The following is a 16,785-nucleotide window of genomic DNA, read 5'->3' as shown; positions in this document are numbered from 1 at the left end:
CCATCCCGTCTGACCTTGGCTGCCTGCAGGGACGGGGCACCGCCACCGCTCTGCGCCTCGCCGCCCTTAGCGCTTTGCTGTGAGCGGGGAAGGGGCGTCGTGGGATGGAAGTGAAAACAGCGCAGGGCTCCCATGGTGCTGCGGAGAGATGAAGCTCAGCGAGCTTTCTCTCGGTGCGGTGTCCGTTCCCGTCCCGCGTGAGGTGCGGCACACACACGGGTGCCAAACTGCGCGCAGAGCGCCGCGAGGTTCGCACGTCGGGGCAGCCCTCGGCGGAGGCACGTGAAGCAGAAGTGCTCGCCCGCTGCTTCCCATGGCACGGCGGCCCCGTCCCACTCAGGAAGCGGCCGGGACGGAGAGCCTCGCAGCACGGGCGGTGCTGTCTGCCTGCTGCGCCGAGCGGGCGGGAGGTGCCGCTAAAGCAAAGCGGGGCAGGACGGAGCTGAAAAGTGCCGGCGGGGTTGGGAGGCACCCGCGGTGCCGCTGCGCTGAGCTGGAGGCGGGGGAGCAGCGGGCGCGGAGCTTTTGGCAGCGCTTTCGGATCTTGGCAGCAGGTGGAGGAAGCGCCGCGGGGCACGGAACGCTGTGCCGGAGCTGCCCGGTGAGACACAGCGCGGCCCACCTACGGCGGGGGGGGGTGGGCGCGGCCGGGCACTAAGACCCCCCGGGCGGTGGGCGCGGGGTGAGCTCCGACCGCTGGGGTTTGTGAGGCTCGCGGTAAGGGCTGGGGCTGCGCTGGGCTGGGGCAGGCGGAGAGCTGGAGCGGAGCCCCCCCGGCTCCTTCACACCACCCTTAGGCGGAGCCGAGTCAGTGCGTACTTGGAAGCTTGGGAGTACTTTTGATTTCTGCTCCCGGTAAGAGCCTGCAGTTATCCGGGCAGCAGAGCGGTACGTGGTGTCGGCGGGGGAGTACGGACATCCTCAGAAATGATTTTCTGCTCTCCCCTTGGGGCTGGTAATGAATAAGATCCTTGGACCAGAAGGAAAATACGAAGCCCTCTTTTGCAATTTCCTGCCCCAGATCGCACAGAAACAAACAGAGCTGTGGGTGCCCCGTCCTTTGCTCAAACCAGCGGCTCTGGCTCTGCTTTGCATTGCTCAGCGCTTCTCACTTCTCCAAATCCGTGATGTTTCCTGGCTGCTTGTGGGCAGCAGCCAGCAGCGTGTGCCCCATCTCCAGCCCCGCTCCCACTGAGATCTCCTTTTGGGCTCAGAGCAGTGCCACGCAGGAGCGGTGGCACAGGTGGAGCAGGCAGGGTGTTATGCTGGTGACTGCACAGGGTGGGAGCTCTGCCCTGAGCTGTGGCGGCCCAGCACCCACCGGCTGCAGGCGGGGTGGTGAAGGCAGCGTGGGGTCCGTCAGGGCTGCTCTGCGGGGCTGATCTGGGCTGATCAGAGCAGTCCCATTGGCCGCGGTCCCACGGGCCGCCCCGCTCACTGCCGTCTCCTTCCCAGGCTGCTCGCCATGCGTGGGGCCGCTCTGCTGCTCCTGGTGCTGGGGCTGCAGCAGGCAGAGGGCCGGTGTGTCTTCAACCGCACGCAGGAGTACTGCCTGTGCTACAGGCTGACCGAGCAGAGCGCCGGGAGCGTCATCCAGTGCCTCGCCGCCTCCGCCGTGGAGTTCCAGGGAGGAGACCTGGAGAAATACGCTGACTTCCCCATCAAGGACCTGGACGACTCCACCATTGACATGCTTGGCAGCCTGGAAATCAGGAAGATCATTTTTTCAGACCTTCTGGTTCCTGAGGTCCTCCTGGCCCGCGTCCTGCGGTTCTTCTCCTACACTCAGGTGCAGGAGATGGTGTTTGAGAGCTGCAGCTTCGTGGGGAGGAGCAGCTGGGCGGACATGGCGGGCCGGGCCTTGCCTGTCGTGTCACTGCGCTTCCACAACGTGACGGCCGCCACGCTGGAGGGCCGCGAGCAGGACCTGTCCCCGCTCAGCCGCTGGCTGGGAGCCCTGCAGGAGCTGTCGGTCACCGCCTCGCACCTGGCCGTGCTGCCCTGCACTGTGGGCCGGGCTCTGCGGGCCCTGCGCTCGCTGGACCTGGCGCATAACAGCCTGGGGGAAGACGGCCTGGCGTCTGCCTTCTGCCAAGGGGCCTTCCCGCAGCTGCGGGTGCTGAGCCTGCGGCACAACAACCTGACGTCGTACCACGCCGTGTGTGGCGGCGTGCGGCTGCTGGGCGAGCTGCGGCACCTGGATCTCAGCCACAACGCGCTCACCGCCGGCACGCCTTCGCCCTCCTGCCGGTGGCCGGCGACCCTCCGCGTCTTTAACTTGTCCAACGCCGGCTTGGACGAAGTGCTCACACCTCTGCCCCCCGCTCTGGAGGTGCTGGACCTGAGCTCCAACCGCCTCCACACTGTGGACATCTCCCTGCGCTCCCTGCAGGCGCTCCTCCTCAGCCGCAACGCTCTGCCGGCCGCGCCGTCCATCCGGGGCTGCCCCGCGCTGCGCACCCTGCACCTGGACAACAACCTGATCGCAGAGCTGCCGCGGGACGAGGTGCTGCTGCTGCGGCACCTGCAAGACGTGGCCGCGGCCGGGAACCCCTTCAACTGCACCTGCGCCGGGGCCGGGGCCGTGCAGGCGCTGGCGGCCGTGGGGTGCCTGGGGCAGGGCTGGCCGCAGGGCTACGTGTGCCACGCACCTGCCCGCTACCAGGGCGTGCTGCTGCGGGACGTGCCCGCCTCCGTGCTGCACTGCAGCCCCGCTGCCGTGCTGGCTCCCCTCTGCGTGGGTCTGGCGCTGCTCTGCGTGGCCGTGGCTGGCGGGCTGCTGTGGGCGCGGGGGGCACGGCCCAGGTGGTTGTGTGGGCTGCGGCGACGGGAGGACGCTTGCAGTAGTGCAGAGCGCTTGTAAGGGCTCTCCTGGCGTCCCACACTGCAGTTCCCTGTGGAGCAGGACTGCACCCAGCGCTGTCCTGCAGCAGTGGTGGCTTTCCAACACGAACCTTGGAAATCCTCTTAGAAGCATTAAGGTTGGAAAAGACCTCTTAAGATCAAGTCCAACCGCAACCTCACCATCCTACCCTAACTCTTACAACCCTCCGCTAAGTCACGTCCCTGAGCACCACATCCAGGTGATTGTTGAACACACTCAGAGATGGTGACTCAACCACCTCCCCGGGGAGCCTATTCCAGTGCTTAACAACCCTTTCCGTAAATACGTTTGTCCTGATATCCAAGCTAAATCTGCCCTGGCACAACTTGAGGCCATTTCCTCTCGTCCTCTCTCCTGCCACCAGCGAGAAGAGACCAATCCCACTCTGCTGCATTCACCTTTCAGCTATTTGAAGAGAGCAATACGGTCTCCCCTCAGCCTCCTCTTCCCCAGACCAAACAGCCTCAGTTCCTTCAGTCTCTTCTCATAGGCCGTATTCTCCAAGCCCTTCCCCAGCCTTCTTTGGACCTGCTCCAGCACCTCCATGTCCTTTCTGTACTGAGGTGCCCAAAACTGAACACAGTACTGGAGGTGAGGCCTCACCAGTGCTGAGTACAGGGCAGGATGACTTCCCTGCTCCTGCTCACCATTCCTGATCCAAGGCAGGATGCCATTGGCCTTCTTGGCTACCTATGCACACTGCTGGCTCACATTCAGCCTGCTGTCCATCAGTACACCAAGGTCCCTTTCCATCAGGCAGCTTTCCAACCACTCCTCCCCAAGCCTGTAGGGCTGCCTGGGGTTGCTGTGACCAAAATGCAGGACCTGACACTTGGCCCTATTGAAACTCATACAGTTTACCTTGACGCAGTCTATCCAGGTCCCTCTGTAGTGCCTTTCTCCCCTCAGGCAGATCAACGCTCCCTCCAAACTTGGTGTTGTCCCTGAACTTATTGAGGGTGCACTCAAGCCCCTAATCAAGACAGTTAATAAAGATGTTAAATAGAAGCGGCCCCAGTACCAACTGGATTTAACTCCACTGACCACAACTCCTTGGGCCCGGCCATCCAGCCAGTGTTTCACCCAGCAGAGCGTACGCCCATCCAGACCATGGGCAGCCAGCTTCTCCATGAGGATGCTGTGGTGGACAGTGTCAAAGGCTTGACTGAAGTCCTGGTAGATCACATCAACAGCCTCATCTTCATCCACTAAGCGGGTCACCTTGTCATAGAACAAAGTCAGGTTTCTCAAACAGGTTCTACCATTCATAAACCCATGCTGACTGGACCTGATCCCCTGTCTGACCTTTAACTGGTCCCTGATGGCTCATAAGATTATCCGTTCCATAACCTTCCTGGGCACTGAAGTGACACTGATGGGTCTGTGCCTACCAGGATAACCTTTCCAGCCCTTTTTGAAGATGGGCGTCACATTTGCCAGTCTCCAGTCCTCTGGGACAACCCCAGTTAGTCAGGCCTGTTGAAGGATGATGGAGAGTGGCCTGGCAACCACATCCACCAACTCCCTCAGCACTCCAGGATGATCCAGTCCAACCCCATCCCATCTCACCGTGTCCCCTGGTGCCACGTGTACACATTTCTGGAACACTTCCAGAGTCGGTGCCTCCACCACCTCCTTGGCGGCCCATGCCAATGCATTATCACTCTTTCAGAGAAGAAATGTTTCCTAATATCCAACCTGAACCTCCCGGGCACAACATGAAGCCACCACCTCTCATCTCCGTTACCTGGGAGCAGAGGCTGCCCCCCCCTTGTCATTATCATGGAGTTGCAGAGAGCAATGAGGTCCCCCCTGCACCTCCTCTGCTCCAGACTGAACAGCCCCCGTTCCCTGCTGCTCCCCATAGGAGTGGTGCTCCAGACCCCTCACAGCTCCGTGCCCTTCTCTGCATATGCAGCAGTACCTCAGTGTCCTTCTTGCAGTGAGGGGCCCAACACCGAGCACAGCACTCGAGGCTGGTGGTGGGCAGTGCTCATGCCATGCTCTGTTCTGCTTTTCCATTAAAATCTACTCCTTGGTCTTGTTGGTGTCACTTCTCTATGCTCTGTGTGTGACTGGCAGTGCAGACAGGCTGGGCTGGGTGGTGAGCAGGGTGCAGCACGCAGGGATGCTGGGGCTGGCTGTAGCAATGGGCACCATGGGGCCAGGCTGCCCACCCACTGCTGGCAGCATGCGTGGTGTGGGTGGGTGTGTACTGTATCTGTGTTTGCACCCTGGGGTTTGTTCTGGGAACTGGGAGCAGCACCTCCACCCAGCAGAGCAGGAAGGGAAGTCCCCGTGTACTGGAATTCACTGACCCTTATCAGGACCTCTTTGCTCTTAGTGAACCCACAGGGCTGTTTCCCCATCTACACCCAATGGCTCACGTCCCATCACTCTGGACTTCGGGGTTGGCTCAGGGACAGGAGCAGCTCTGTCACCTGGTCCTATAGGGAGTGGTGGCAGATAGAGGCATGTGTGCCTGCTCCCACCCTAGTGCCAAGGGCAGAGTCTGGGACCCCTCTCCTGCCCCTCAGCCTGTATTGGCACTGAACAGAGCTCCCCAGCTCCCCAGTCGGTCTCCAGGAGGCATGAACCTGTGGGCTGTGGCTGCTTCTTGTCCCTGGATAACGTCCGAGGTGCCTCATCCCATGCCCGCCCGGCTGTGTGCACACGGCTGTACCCGATCACCATCAATAATGCACAGGAACACGATCCCCTGCACAGCCCCATCCCTGCCCTGTGCTGGGTGCTGAGCCGTGGACGGTGAGGAGGTGAGCGGGGCACATTGCAGATGCCTTGGGGGGACTGTCCCCTGGTTTTGGGGTGGCCCCCAGGGCTCACCTGGCTGCCGGTGGTGCTCGGGGCAGGAGCTGGATTGTGTCCCTGCTGCCATGCGTGTGTCCCCGCCAGCTGAGCAGGAGGTGTGCGTGCGAGCAGCCGTGGGACTGCAGCAGGCAGCAGGTGGGGCTGGGAGCAGCGGCTGTGCTGGGGGTTGTGGCGGTGGGGCGAGCGCTTCCTCCCCTTCACCCACCTAGTGACTGAGCACTGTGGTCACTGTGAGAGGGCTCGGGGAAAATGGGAAGCCCCGAACCTGGCCCCTGGAGGCTGGGGGTGCTGGGGGTAAAACTGGGGCAGGTGGGGTGACCCCTCTCCATGCTCGATGTTTTCAGGGCAGAGCTGCGCAGCTGGCAGTGGAGACCCCCTGCAGCTGCTCCTTGCAGAGAAGGAGATCCAGGTGAGAGCAGCAGGGGTGGGGACACTGAGGGGACAAAAGTTCCTGGGCCTCAGATGAGAGCAGGGAAGGGATGGGAGTCTGACCCCTTCCTCTGTGCCACACTAACCATTTGCAGTCCAGTGTGCCCAGTCCTTCCTTTGCCCTACACTGGTCATACTGGGGGAAGCTGAATATCTTTACCCTCACTCCTTCATGCCAGGAGAGCTGCCTGACTGTCGATGACATCTTTCACTTGGATGCAGGACAGGTACCATGGGCCCCACGTCCTTCTGCAGCCCTGTGCCCAGCCAGATGAGCCAGGGACACATGGCTGCCATCAGGCTCCTGTCTGAGGAGTGCTGGTCACCACTGCTGGCTCCTTGGGTGTGCTCAGGTCCTGGAGCTTGTCCTTCAAACGTCTCTGCTGCTGTTTCTCATCCGTCCCTGTTTCCTCTTGGTGTTGGATTGTGGCTCCGTGCTGTGCCATGCTGTCTGTGCCATCCATGCTGTCCCATGCCATCTCACCTTTGCTGTGCCATCTGCTCCATGCCAGTGACCTCTGTGCTGAGCCATCTGCACTGTTCTGGTTGTACCATACCACTCCTCCTCAGCTACACACATCTCTTCTACCAGGAGAAGGCCTTGGAATTGGCAAGACCCCAGCTGGCTCTGCTGCCCCTTGGCTACAGTGTGTCCCTGATGCTATGGGACCCAAATGGCCCTGGGACCCAGCTGCCACTGCAGGACATCATCTGGCAGGTGAGGGCATGGCTGCAGACAAGTCACCTTGCCAGGCTCCAGGGTCCCAGCCTGCTGGTACAGGTGTGGGATACAGTCATGCCTGCTGAGAACCAGCAGCTCCCAGTTTGTCCTCAGGTGATCAACACCGTCTTTCAAGAGCTGGAAGTGTCAGGGAGCAATGCACAACGCCTGCACACAGTCAGCCTGGTCCAGGTATGGTGGCAGCAGGGCTGGCCAGGACAGGCTGCTCTGGGCAAGGTTCCCCATTCTGCTGCCAGTCCCAAGTAATGCGGCCTTTGCAACTCAGTTTTCTCACCCCTGGGCTCCCCAGAAGTGGGAACCCTGTGCACCAGCCCTGCACGGCCCCATGTGGTTCCCAGGGCTTTGGCTTTGGCTGGCCTGGTGCTGGAAGCAACCCTGACGCACTCCCTTCCCAGCCCATGCATAACACAAGCAGTCTGGGGCCCCAATGAGTGCAGGTTACCAGCAGCCCCCTCCATACAGCACTGTCCCATTCCAGGTCTGCGCTGAGGGTGAAGCCTGGGACCTGCTCCGTCCCGACGGCCGAGCTCTGCACGTGATGGACATCACACCCCTGGGCCTGTAGGTAGCTGGACCCCAGGGGCACCCCAACACCCATCGTGGGGATGGGCCTGGTCGAGGAGGCAGGGCAAGCAGAGGTGGAAGGACATGGTTCTCCGTGTTCATTCTCATCTCTCTGCTTCTAGAATGGTGGAGGAAGCGATGGAGGTCGCTGTGTCCGACGCCCAAACTGCCATCAACATCTACACGTGGGGGCTAGGGGCTGCTCCAGCTGCTGGACCCTCAGCCACACAGGGGTGGGTGGGCTCGGCTGATGCCCCAGGCAGGGGTCCCGGGTCCTGGCTCCACGCACTGCTGCTCATCCCAGCTCCTCCCCAGGACCTGCAGCCTCTTCACCCTCACTGTGGAGCAGCAGCTGGAGGATGGCAGGCATCAGCGCTCAGCTCTGCGCATTCTGGCATCCCCAGGGGCCTGTCCTGAGCTGTAGGTGTGGGAGCTGCAGCTCAGCCTGCTCCTGCCATCACAGGCCCAGCTCCATACACCCATCCCTCCCGTGGGTGTCTCTCAGCAGGGTTCCCCACCCCATGCTGCAAGCACCAGGCACGAGCGTCCTGCCCTGGATCGTGGAGAGGCTGCTGGAGGGGAACAGCCTCACCTTCCTGCTGCTGTGTGTGACACTGCCAGGTAGCGCTGGGACCACGAGGTCCCCGCCAGCAGCCGCGCTGTGCCAGCCCAGGGACACGGCACGGCCACTGCCAGGCACCCAGGGCTCACTGCTCTCCCAGACACCCCCAGAGCGCAGATTCGGGCAGCCCTGGCGCTGGCTGAGCAGGTGAAGGGGGCAAACAAATCCGTGTCACCCACACACTGGGACCCTGCATGGGAGGTGGCAGCGCGACGGGAGAAGATCCGAGGGCTGCGGACAGAGCTGCTGCAGATAGAGCTGCGGGAGGCAGTGGGCCGCCCCGAGCAGCGCAGAGTGCTGGTGCAGCTGCAGAGAGCCCTGCGGGAGCTGCAGGTGGGGGACGCTTATGGACACTCCATGCTGGCCGCTAGCGGGGCAACACCGATCCCTGGCTGGATGAGGTCGGGTGTCCCAGGCCCACATCTGCACCGAGGCGGTTTGGGTGGGATACGTTCATGCCTGGAGCTCCCTGGCACCCCCAGTCACTTTTTCCAGGTGCTGAAAAGCCAAAGGTGGGAAAAAAAGCAGGCGCTGACCAGGGTGTTTGGGACAAACCAGGTGCAGCAGCCCGATGCTGAGGTGGGTGCAGATCAGGCGCTGCCCACCTCCCCCAGGGACCACCTGGGCACAGAAGCAGCACCAAGGCCTGCTGCCTCCAGCTGTGTCCTCTGCTCCCACAGGACCCGATCTCTGCAGGGAATGCAGCACCAACACAACAGCCTGGGACCCAGACACCCCCATATGGTGCCAGCTTGGAGCCAGCGAGAGGTCAGGAGCAGGGGATGGGCATGCCCCACACCTGGGGGGCTGAGGAGGGTAGGGGGCATTGCTTACACCGCATCCTTCTCATCCACAAACATCAGAGCCCAGCGAGAGCTGCAGGGCAGGAACCAGCCAAGCCCCAAGGAGCGCAGGACAGGGTTTGATGGAGGAGTCACAGGCACTGACCAGGGGACACACAGTGAGCGAGGCCCCACCAGGTCTGCGTCCAGAAGCAGCTCAGGTCCCCCTGCACCCAGCCCCTTGTTGTGCACCCCATGGACCTGCCTCTGTCAGGCAGGGAAGCAGCACGAGCCATGCCAGTCTGAGGAAGTTGAATATTCTCTGGCAGAGGCCCAGAGGCAGCAGATGCAGACTCAGCACCAGCTGCTCCTCCAGCAGGAGCTCCAGGACAGGGCAGCACAAGACCAGGAGGTGAGCATGGGAGGAGAGCCTGACAGGACAGGGTAGGAGAGGCAGACCTGAAGGGCTCCAGGTTCTCACAGATATGCCAGTGCTGCCCTGTCCTTATCCCTGTCCCTGCAGCAGGATGCAGCTCGCTTGCAACAGGAGGTGGCTGTACTGCATCTGAGCCTGGAGGCAGCATGCAGGGAGCGAGAGGCAGCCAAGCAGCACCTGGACGTCCTACTGCAGGGCCGTGGGCAGGAGATGCAGGCCTGGAGGCAGCACCTGCAGCAGGTGGGGACTGAACCACGGCTGCTGGCACGGCTCTGCTTGCAGAGGCCAGGTTGGTGTCAGGGCTCCTGTGTGTCCCTGCAGGTGCTCCAGGACCAGCAGCGCCGGGGAGAGGAGCGGGCAGAAGCGCTGAAGCAGCGGTACCAGGCACTGCTGCAGGAGGTGCTGCGGGATGCCGTGGAGCTCTCCACACATAACCAGCAGCTGCAGGAGGCCAGAAGACACAGTTCAGCTAATGCCACCACGCAGACACCCTGAGCCAGAGTCCCTGAGCAGTGGGAACAGCCACTCTGGCAGCAAAGACAGGGCGGGTGCTGGTTCCTCCTGCTGCTGCCAGCTGACATGCAGGCCACAGCAACAACTGCTGCTCAGCACAAAACCCCCAGACCAACCTACTCTACCTTATGTGGCAGCAGGCTGACACAGGTATGAGGCTACAGCTGGTGCCATGGAAGGGCTCATGGCCCCAGGGGTGCTGCCGAGTGCAATAAAGTGAGTGCCCCCACACCAAGGAGTGTCAGGCTCAGATGCGTTACTAAACAGGGCAGTACAGGGCTCTGCCAAGTGAAACTGACATCTTCCTGCAGGGAGGACAAACACATGCACATCGTTAAACTACAGCTTTAATAACTGTACCAGAGTCAGCAGTGACTTCCGCCCACCAGGAATTCCACACCACACTTGTACAAATTCAGGTGCTGTTTCCTCTTTGTAGAGCACATAAGACTCCCCTTATAATCTCTGTCTACAGAGGTAGACAGCAACGTCATGCCCAGGACAGGCAAATGGGGCCCAAGGATACCAGACCTCCAGCCAGGGGCTGGGCTGAGGACTGGGGTGGAATACTGCAGAGGAAGGGTGGGAGAAACCCCCAGCCGTGGTGCAGGGCTCTCCTGGCAGCAGAGTTGGCCACATGCTCACGAGCAGCACACCAGGGCTAACCCTGCAGCAGTTTTACTGGCACAGGGGATAGATGTGCGCTTTGATGTGCAGAAGATGGGGAAACAGCAGAAGTGTGACGTACCGTACGAGAAGAGGCTCAGGATCCACTCTAGAGCCTGGGACTACTGGATAAAGAAGGTGTGGGATAAAGAAGCATGAGGCCTGGCCCAGGGAGGGCACTCTCCCCTTTTACTGAGCAGAGGTACGCTGAGTAAAGCCCTCCCAAAGTGCATTTGCTTTAGGGCAGCAGAGACTCACACTGGGCCACCCTGCCTCCTCCTGTGAGCAAAAAGGCAGGGAGGCACCACTGTGCCCCACACCAGGCCCAGCACAGACAAGGAACACCCCTGAGTAACAGCTAAGGGCTGCCCTGGTGCACGCAGGGCAGGGAGGCCACAGCTACGTCACCCCATAGTACAAGTGAACAGCGAGGCCGATGCACGAGACAGCAATGAAAAAGAGGAGGGTGAGCTGCAGGTTAAAGAGGGCGACAGACAGCAAAGCGTTGACCAGGATGGAGCAGGAGATCACAAAGAGCCTGGTGATGTTACTGCTGTGCTTCATGACCACGGACATAATCAAGCCGTTCAAGGCCTGGCTGACCACAATCACCAGCACCCAGAAGGAAAAGCCCTCCAGAAAACCTCTCTCTGTGCTGCTCCAGAAGTGGCCGACCAAATTGACCAGGACCCCAAAGAAATAAAGGAAGAGGTTCTGAAGGTTGAGGGGCAGCACCTGGGTTTTCAGGATAGCTTCCGTGTAGACAGCAGACAAGCCCGATATCAGGCAGTACACTGAGATCAGCAACAAGCCCACCAGCGTGACGTGCAGCTGCATGGCAGAGGGGCTGCCAGAGCCCCGTGGGTCCCGCAAACCCCCACAGCTGTAGCTCACCCCGGCAGCCATCAGCAGGCAGAGCGCCAGCCACTGGCGCACACGGAGCCTCTGGCGCAGGAAGAGGCTGTAGAGGAGCGCGGTGCTGACGATCTTCAAGTTACTCAGGATCTGGTAGGTGCTGGGATCCATGAAGAGCTGCATGTGAACCACGAGGTTGTTGTTTGCAGCGTAGAGCAGGGCTGAAAGGGCGAAGGGAGCGACGTGGCGCCAGGACACCGCGGCCCCGAGCAGCTGCCGGTCCCAGGTGAGCAGGAAGAGCAGGGAGAGCACCAGCTTCGTCAGCTCGATGAGAACCACCACGGCCGAGGAGCTGAAGGGGATCGCGCCGTCCACCTTGCACAGGGTGAGGAGCGGAGCGTGGGAGCCGTATATGGCCACAGAGGAGAGCAGCATCAGCCCCCAGAGCCCGCGCTGCGAAGGGCTGAGCGCGGCGCCGGCGGCTTTCCCAAACACAGCCATCTCCGGGCTGCGGCACGAAGGGCCAGGGCTGGCACAGCAGGGGGAGGCCGTACAGACTCCCACCTCGGGATACTCAAAAGAGACCAAACGCCACGAATTTAATGAGCCCGACTACAAGAGGACGTTACCTGCCACATTCCCCGTGCAGCACAAGGGAACGGCTTCGCTCCTCCCGACGGAGCGGCGGATCCGCCTCCCCGGGACGCACCGCACAGCCGGGGGCGGCGGGGGAGAGCCGAACACCGGGCACGGACGGCGTGCGAGGTCCCGGGAGCCGGGCAGCCCCGCTACTCCCCTCCTTTCCGCAGCGAGCTGAGGTAGTCCTGCACCGTCTTCTCCACGTCGGGCACGGCGTAGTTCTGCGCGGCGTAGATGCCGGTGCACGTCCCCACGGCGAAGCCCAGCACCGCCGAGAAACGCAGCTTGGCCACCAGGTACCCGGCCAGGAAGCCCTTCAGGAACGGGGAGGCCAGCAGCGAGCCGCCCTGCGGGGCACGGCACGTCAGGGCGCGGGCCGGCAGAGCGGGGCAGAGCCGAGCGGGGCGGAGCCGGGCCCGGCCGTCCTCACCTGCCCCACGCCGGCGTGCACCTCGTCCTCCACGCGCCGCTGCAGGCTCTCCAGCTGCCCCTTCAGCAGAGCCAGGTCCTTCAGCTTGGGCAGCGAGTCCTGCGGGAACGCACAGCCTCAGGCGAAGCCGCAAGCCAAGCCCGCAGAGCGCCGCTCGCCGCTTTACTCACCTTGTCGTCCGCCATGCTGCCGCCGCCTGGCCCCACCTCTCCCGGGGGAGCTCCGCCCTGCGCGCCGCCATTTTGAGGCGGGGCGCCCGGCCCTGTGCGGCGCCGCGTTGGGGGCGGGGCGCCGCGTTGGGGGCGGGGCGCCGCGTTGGGGGCGGGGCGCCGCGTTGGGGGCGGGGCGCCGCGTTGGGGGCGGGGCGCCGCGTTGGGGGCGGGGCGCCGCGTTGGGGGCGGGGCGCCGCGTTGGGGGCGGGGCCGTAGCGACGTTGTCTTTCCCGAAGGTCGCTGGGGCTGTGAGAGGTGCAATTGGCGGGGGAAGGGCCGGTTCGTGTGTGACTGTAGGGTCAGCAGGGCTGTGGTTCAGGCTGCTGGAAGCGGAGTCCTTCAGGCCCCAGTAGCCACACTTGGGCTGTTTGCTCAGCTTTTCCTGTGCTTTCCCCCCACAGCATTTGGTCCGTGGGTTAATGAAAGTGAAATCTAGTTACTGCTCCATCTGTGGGGCTGTCTGGAAAAACAAGTGCAGTTACCCTTTCCGCCTGGAGTGTGGCAGGATGGCCTCAAACAGCTGCTCGCAGGCTGGCCGAGTATCTGCTGTCCAACAACAACAAATGGACAAAGTGTTCCCTGAGCACTGCAGACGCTGAGAACAGACAGAAGGGAAGTGCGTGGCTTGCTCTGTCCTGCCTGGCAGGTCTCATACTGGTTTGCCCAGTTTTGCAAAGAAAAACAGGAGGACTTGCAGCTGGAGGAACTTTCAGTCCATTCACAGTATCTACAGAGCGGTTTTCTTTATGCAGAGAGCCCCGATGCAGTGAGTTCATGTTGCTTAGCGCGAGGGACCTGACGAAGCCCCAGATGAGCCCTCGCAGCGCAGTTCTGAGTGCTGCTTTTGGTTGAGCTGGGCATGGCCAGACGAGGGCAGTTTTGATGTGTGGGGGTGATTGTGGGAACTCAGAGCAGAAGCTGTGGAGCAAGATAAATGGCATGAGAAAGCAAGGCTGAGAACCAAGGACACCTCTGCAAGAGGGAAAACAAAGCGAAGTGAGCTGCGTGATGGCTGTGCAGTAATGGCCCTGGTTGGAGGGAGGGTGCGTGTCCAGGAACGACCCATGGATGTCGTGGATGAGTGCCTGCGTGCCCGGCCCAGGGGTGTTTGTGGAATGGTTTGCTGGCGTGTAAAGGCGGGTGGGAAAGTTAAAAGAGAAAACTTGCGAACGTATGTAAGGCATGTTAGAACCTGTAATAAACAATTTGGATCCATCACATCTGAGTCTGTGCCTCAGACGCTGCAGGACGCAAGGTCACCCTGAGGGCTGCCTGTTTTGCCATGGTTACAAGGTACCCATGGTCTGGAGAGAAAGCTGCTTTTCCAGTGAAGGGCAGTCAAGGGGATGCCTCATCCCCTGCACACTCTAACACTGATTTGTCAGTGCCTGACTTGGCCACGCATGGCTCAGCATCCTGCCGTCCCCTGGCTCTCAGGCTGTTCACCATGAAGGTGACATTGTCTTTCAACCTGGGCTGTGGCTTCCTTCAGGAGGCTTCAAACCTGGCACCTGCATGTTTTCCGTGTGGGTCTGGAGATGAGAAGGGACTGGTGTCATAGGGGTGCACCGGGGAGGGAGAATGGACGGAGCGGGACCTGGCCCCTTTAAGATGGCAGTGCCCATAGGTGGACCTCTAGCAAGTCCCCGTGGCATCACTGCGAGCCTCTGAGGTGCCACCTGGCTGCTGTGATGCCCCCAGCACTGCCTGTGCACCGAGCCTGGGGGCAGTGCCTCCCCTGGGCTGGGCAGCCTGGCAGCCAGCTCGGCTTGTAGCATTGCTGGTCACTCTGTGGGGGCTGCACCTCTTACATTTTGCTGCTTCTTTTAGCACCAAATAACTCCTTGCCATCAATCAGCAGCTTGCTCTGCAGGCCAGGCCGGCCCTGCTGTAGCCCCTGGCACAGCTTTTCTCACAGAGTCTGGCCCAGGGAAGGCTGATGCAGGACCCGCTGTGCCAGCACCAACGTTCAGCAGCCATACCACACCGTGCTTCTGGAGGAGGCAAGCCCACGAAATGCCTTGGGGACTGATGTAGAACTGTTGTTTTTTTTCAACCTGCCTTTAGAAAATACAAATGCTGTGGATAATCCACAGCATGGAACAGCACCTCGGAGACCCACACTTTGCTCCTAACCCAATGCCAGTTTTGGTGTTGGAAAGTAACTGGAGAGATCACTTCAACCCTCCATTTGCCCTTGCTGGGAGCCCTAAGCTGGAGAGAGCTTTTCTTTTTTGGGGGGACAAAGAGGTGGAATCTGTCCTCCTGTAAGAAAAGAAATGCACCTTTCTTTGAGATCTAAGTCTTGCTGAGGACCGCTGTCAGACCAACACAGCACTGATGGTGCCAGCTGAACTTAAACCACAGCACTTACAGCTGGGCAAATAGGCACTGCAGATGCAAGTCTGAGCAATTGAGAGAAATACGCATTTCAGACTCTTGGCTAGCAGTTTGGTTAAAAACTGGGATGCTGGGATTGATGTGGATGTTAACTCCATGTGTGCTCTACCAGAGTTTAAAAGCTCAAGTGTGAGTTGCAGTTGCAGCATGCAAGAGCATCAGGTCAGCCCCAGGAAAGTTTCTGTTGTGCTGGTGGCTCTCAAATTTAGTCTGTATGCACTCACCTTATGGCGAGGATGCCAACCTCTAAGCGCAGAGAGAAGTGACCTTGGGGAACCTGCTGCTTTTCTCTACCACGTCAAATAAGCCCACGTCTCAAACAGGCTTTTTCCGGCATAAGAAAAGCAAAACAGTGTGATCACAAGGGCTTTTTCGGGGAACAGCCACCAGGCTTCGAAAGGACGAACTTCATGTTGGCTTTGAGGATGTGAGAATGGCCAACTAACGTGCAGCACTGGAGGGCAGCACAGCATCGCCGCAGCCGCTGCTGCCCTCCTCCGGTGTGTGATTCCTGGTGGGACCTTCCCACATCCCCAGCCTTGCGAGCACCGTTCTGTGCAGGAACACAGGCACGCTGTTCGGTTGCAGCACAGCCCTGTTTGGCTGCATGCGCACCTATTTGCTCGTTGTATTTCAGCCTCGTGAGCACCGCTGCAAAGCTGACTGTAAAAACCCAGGACCTGCACAGTTATCAATCAGACTGACTTGCTCTTTGGAGGTTAACTGGTGTGAGATCTGAGGATACAGATAAAAATAAGTCCTGATGAACCTTTTTAGCTATTCTCAGCTATCCTTAGACTAACTTTTTACACGGTGTGATAGTGATAGGACGGGGCGGAATGGCTTTAAGCTAAAAGACAGGAGATTTACACTAGGTAACAGGGAGAATTTTTTTATTCAGAGGGTGGTGCGGCGCTGGAACAGCTTGCTCCATCTCTGGAGGCGTTCAAGGCCAGGCTGGATGGGGCCCTGGGCAGCCTGATCTGGTGGGTGGCAGCCCTGCCATGGCAGGGGGGTTAGAACAGGGTGATCTTTAAGGCCTGAGCTATTCTATGATTTCTTGCCAACTGCTCCAAAAGTGTCAGAATGAGTTTGTTGGGTCTGTGAGAGCACCAGCAAAGCCAAGAACCCTTTCTACCTCTTGCTACCAGAAGTCAGGTTTGGGGCCTTTCTAGACGTTCCCTTCATGTCACCATTTATATCCAAGAACGAAACTACGAAACTACTAACGCTTCAAAATTCATTGGCTTTTTCACTAGACAGAAACATGACAGCCAAGGTGCATGCTTGGCACGAGCTCTCAAGACACAGCAGACAGTTGTTCCTGGGAATGTAAGCGAAAATAGGAAACCTCAACACATTTTCCATGATCCAGGCACTAACCACCAGCAAGAGCAGGAGGGAGAAAGCCAGCATCCGCATCAGCTGCTCAGCTTCACAAGGAAGTTAGTTCTTCCTTTAAGCCACGTCTCTCCTTACGCTGCTGATACTGGCATGTGAATACATAAGCATTCTTACAGCCCTTTATCATCTTTGTCACTGCAAACTGAATGAATTTAAATGGCTCAAAACTTCTTCTGACTTTGAGCAAAACAGTGATTTTTGCAAGGTCTGTGGGCCAGAGAAACCGTGCAGAGGCTTAAAGAGAAAAAAAGGTCATTTCCCCATGGCAAGCAGTAACCATCCCCAAAGCTTTTAAATGATGCTTGGGATTGATACCCAGACGTGTTTGAGAGGACTTGAAAATGTCAGTCTTTGAAGACAGTAAAAATGTCACCAGGT

General features: G+C 59.9%; 3 protein-coding genes across 5 annotated transcripts; 1 reads left to right on the top strand and 2 right to left on the bottom strand.

The window, feature by feature from the left end:
* Positions 1–83: 83 nt before the first annotated feature.
* On the top strand, positions 84–4,924 carry CD14 (CD14 molecule). Of its 2 annotated transcripts, none has more exons than XM_085236359.1 (2): positions 84–601; positions 1,456–4,924. In XM_085236359.1, the coding sequence occupies exon 2, from the start codon at positions 1,466–1,468 to the stop codon at positions 2,861–2,863; it is 1,398 nt and encodes a 465-aa protein (XP_085092485.1). In that variant the 5' UTR covers positions 84–601; positions 1,456–1,465; the 3' UTR covers positions 2,864–4,924. The 2 variants fall into 2 exon arrangements, with proteins under 2 accessions (XP_085092485.1, XP_085092486.1); XM_085236360.1 differs by lacking the exon at positions 84–601 and adding an exon at positions 608–855.
* Positions 4,925–10,130: 5,206 nt separating this feature from the next.
* Positions 10,131–12,085, bottom strand: SLC35A4 (solute carrier family 35 member A4). Of its 2 annotated transcripts, XM_010718795.4 has the most exons (2): positions 11,952–12,085; positions 10,131–11,697 (listed from the first exon to the last, which is right to left on the bottom strand). In XM_010718795.4, the coding sequence occupies exons 1-2, from the start codon at positions 11,958–11,960 to the stop codon at positions 10,867–10,869; spliced, it is 840 nt and encodes a 279-aa protein (XP_010717097.1). In that variant the 5' UTR covers positions 11,961–12,085; the 3' UTR covers positions 10,131–10,866. The 2 variants fall into 2 exon arrangements, with proteins under 2 accessions (XP_010717097.1, XP_003210285.1); XM_003210237.5 differs by lacking the exon at positions 11,952–12,085 and having other exon boundaries at positions 10,131–11,823.
* Positions 11,894–12,700, bottom strand: LOC116217201 (SLC35A4 upstream open reading frame protein). The gene is made up of 3 exons (XM_085236364.1): positions 12,562–12,700; positions 12,392–12,490; positions 11,894–12,308 (listed from the first exon to the last, which is right to left on the bottom strand). Exons 1-3 carry the CDS (start codon positions 12,574–12,576, stop codon positions 12,111–12,113), a joined length of 312 nt encoding a protein of 103 aa, XP_085092490.1. The 5' UTR covers positions 12,577–12,700; the 3' UTR covers positions 11,894–12,110.
* Positions 12,701–16,785: the final 4,085 nt, after the last annotated feature.

The sequence above is a fragment of the Meleagris gallopavo genome, chromosome 15, assembly GCF_905368555.1.
Source record: "Meleagris gallopavo chromosome 15, MGAL_WU_HG_1.1, whole genome shotgun sequence".
NCBI classification, from domain to species: Eukaryota; Metazoa; Chordata; class Aves; order Galliformes; family Phasianidae; genus Meleagris; species Meleagris gallopavo.
This window is presented reverse-complemented; position numbering and strand designations above follow the sequence as displayed.

Coding starts and splice junctions, on each gene's coding strand:
- LOC116217201 (XM_085236364.1), bottom strand. Junction 12,309..12,391: donor TGCACGCCGGCGTGGGGCAG/GTGAGGACGGCC, acceptor CGTGCCCCGCAG/GGCGGCTCGCTGCTGGCCTC.
- SLC35A4 (XM_003210237.5), bottom strand. CDS start 11,823: ATGGCTGTGTTTGGGAAAGCCGCCGGCGCCGCGCTCAGCCCTTCGCAG.
- CD14 (XM_085236359.1), top strand. CDS start 1,466: ATGCGTGGGGCCGCTCTGCTGCTCCTGGTGCTGGGGCTGCAGCAGGCA.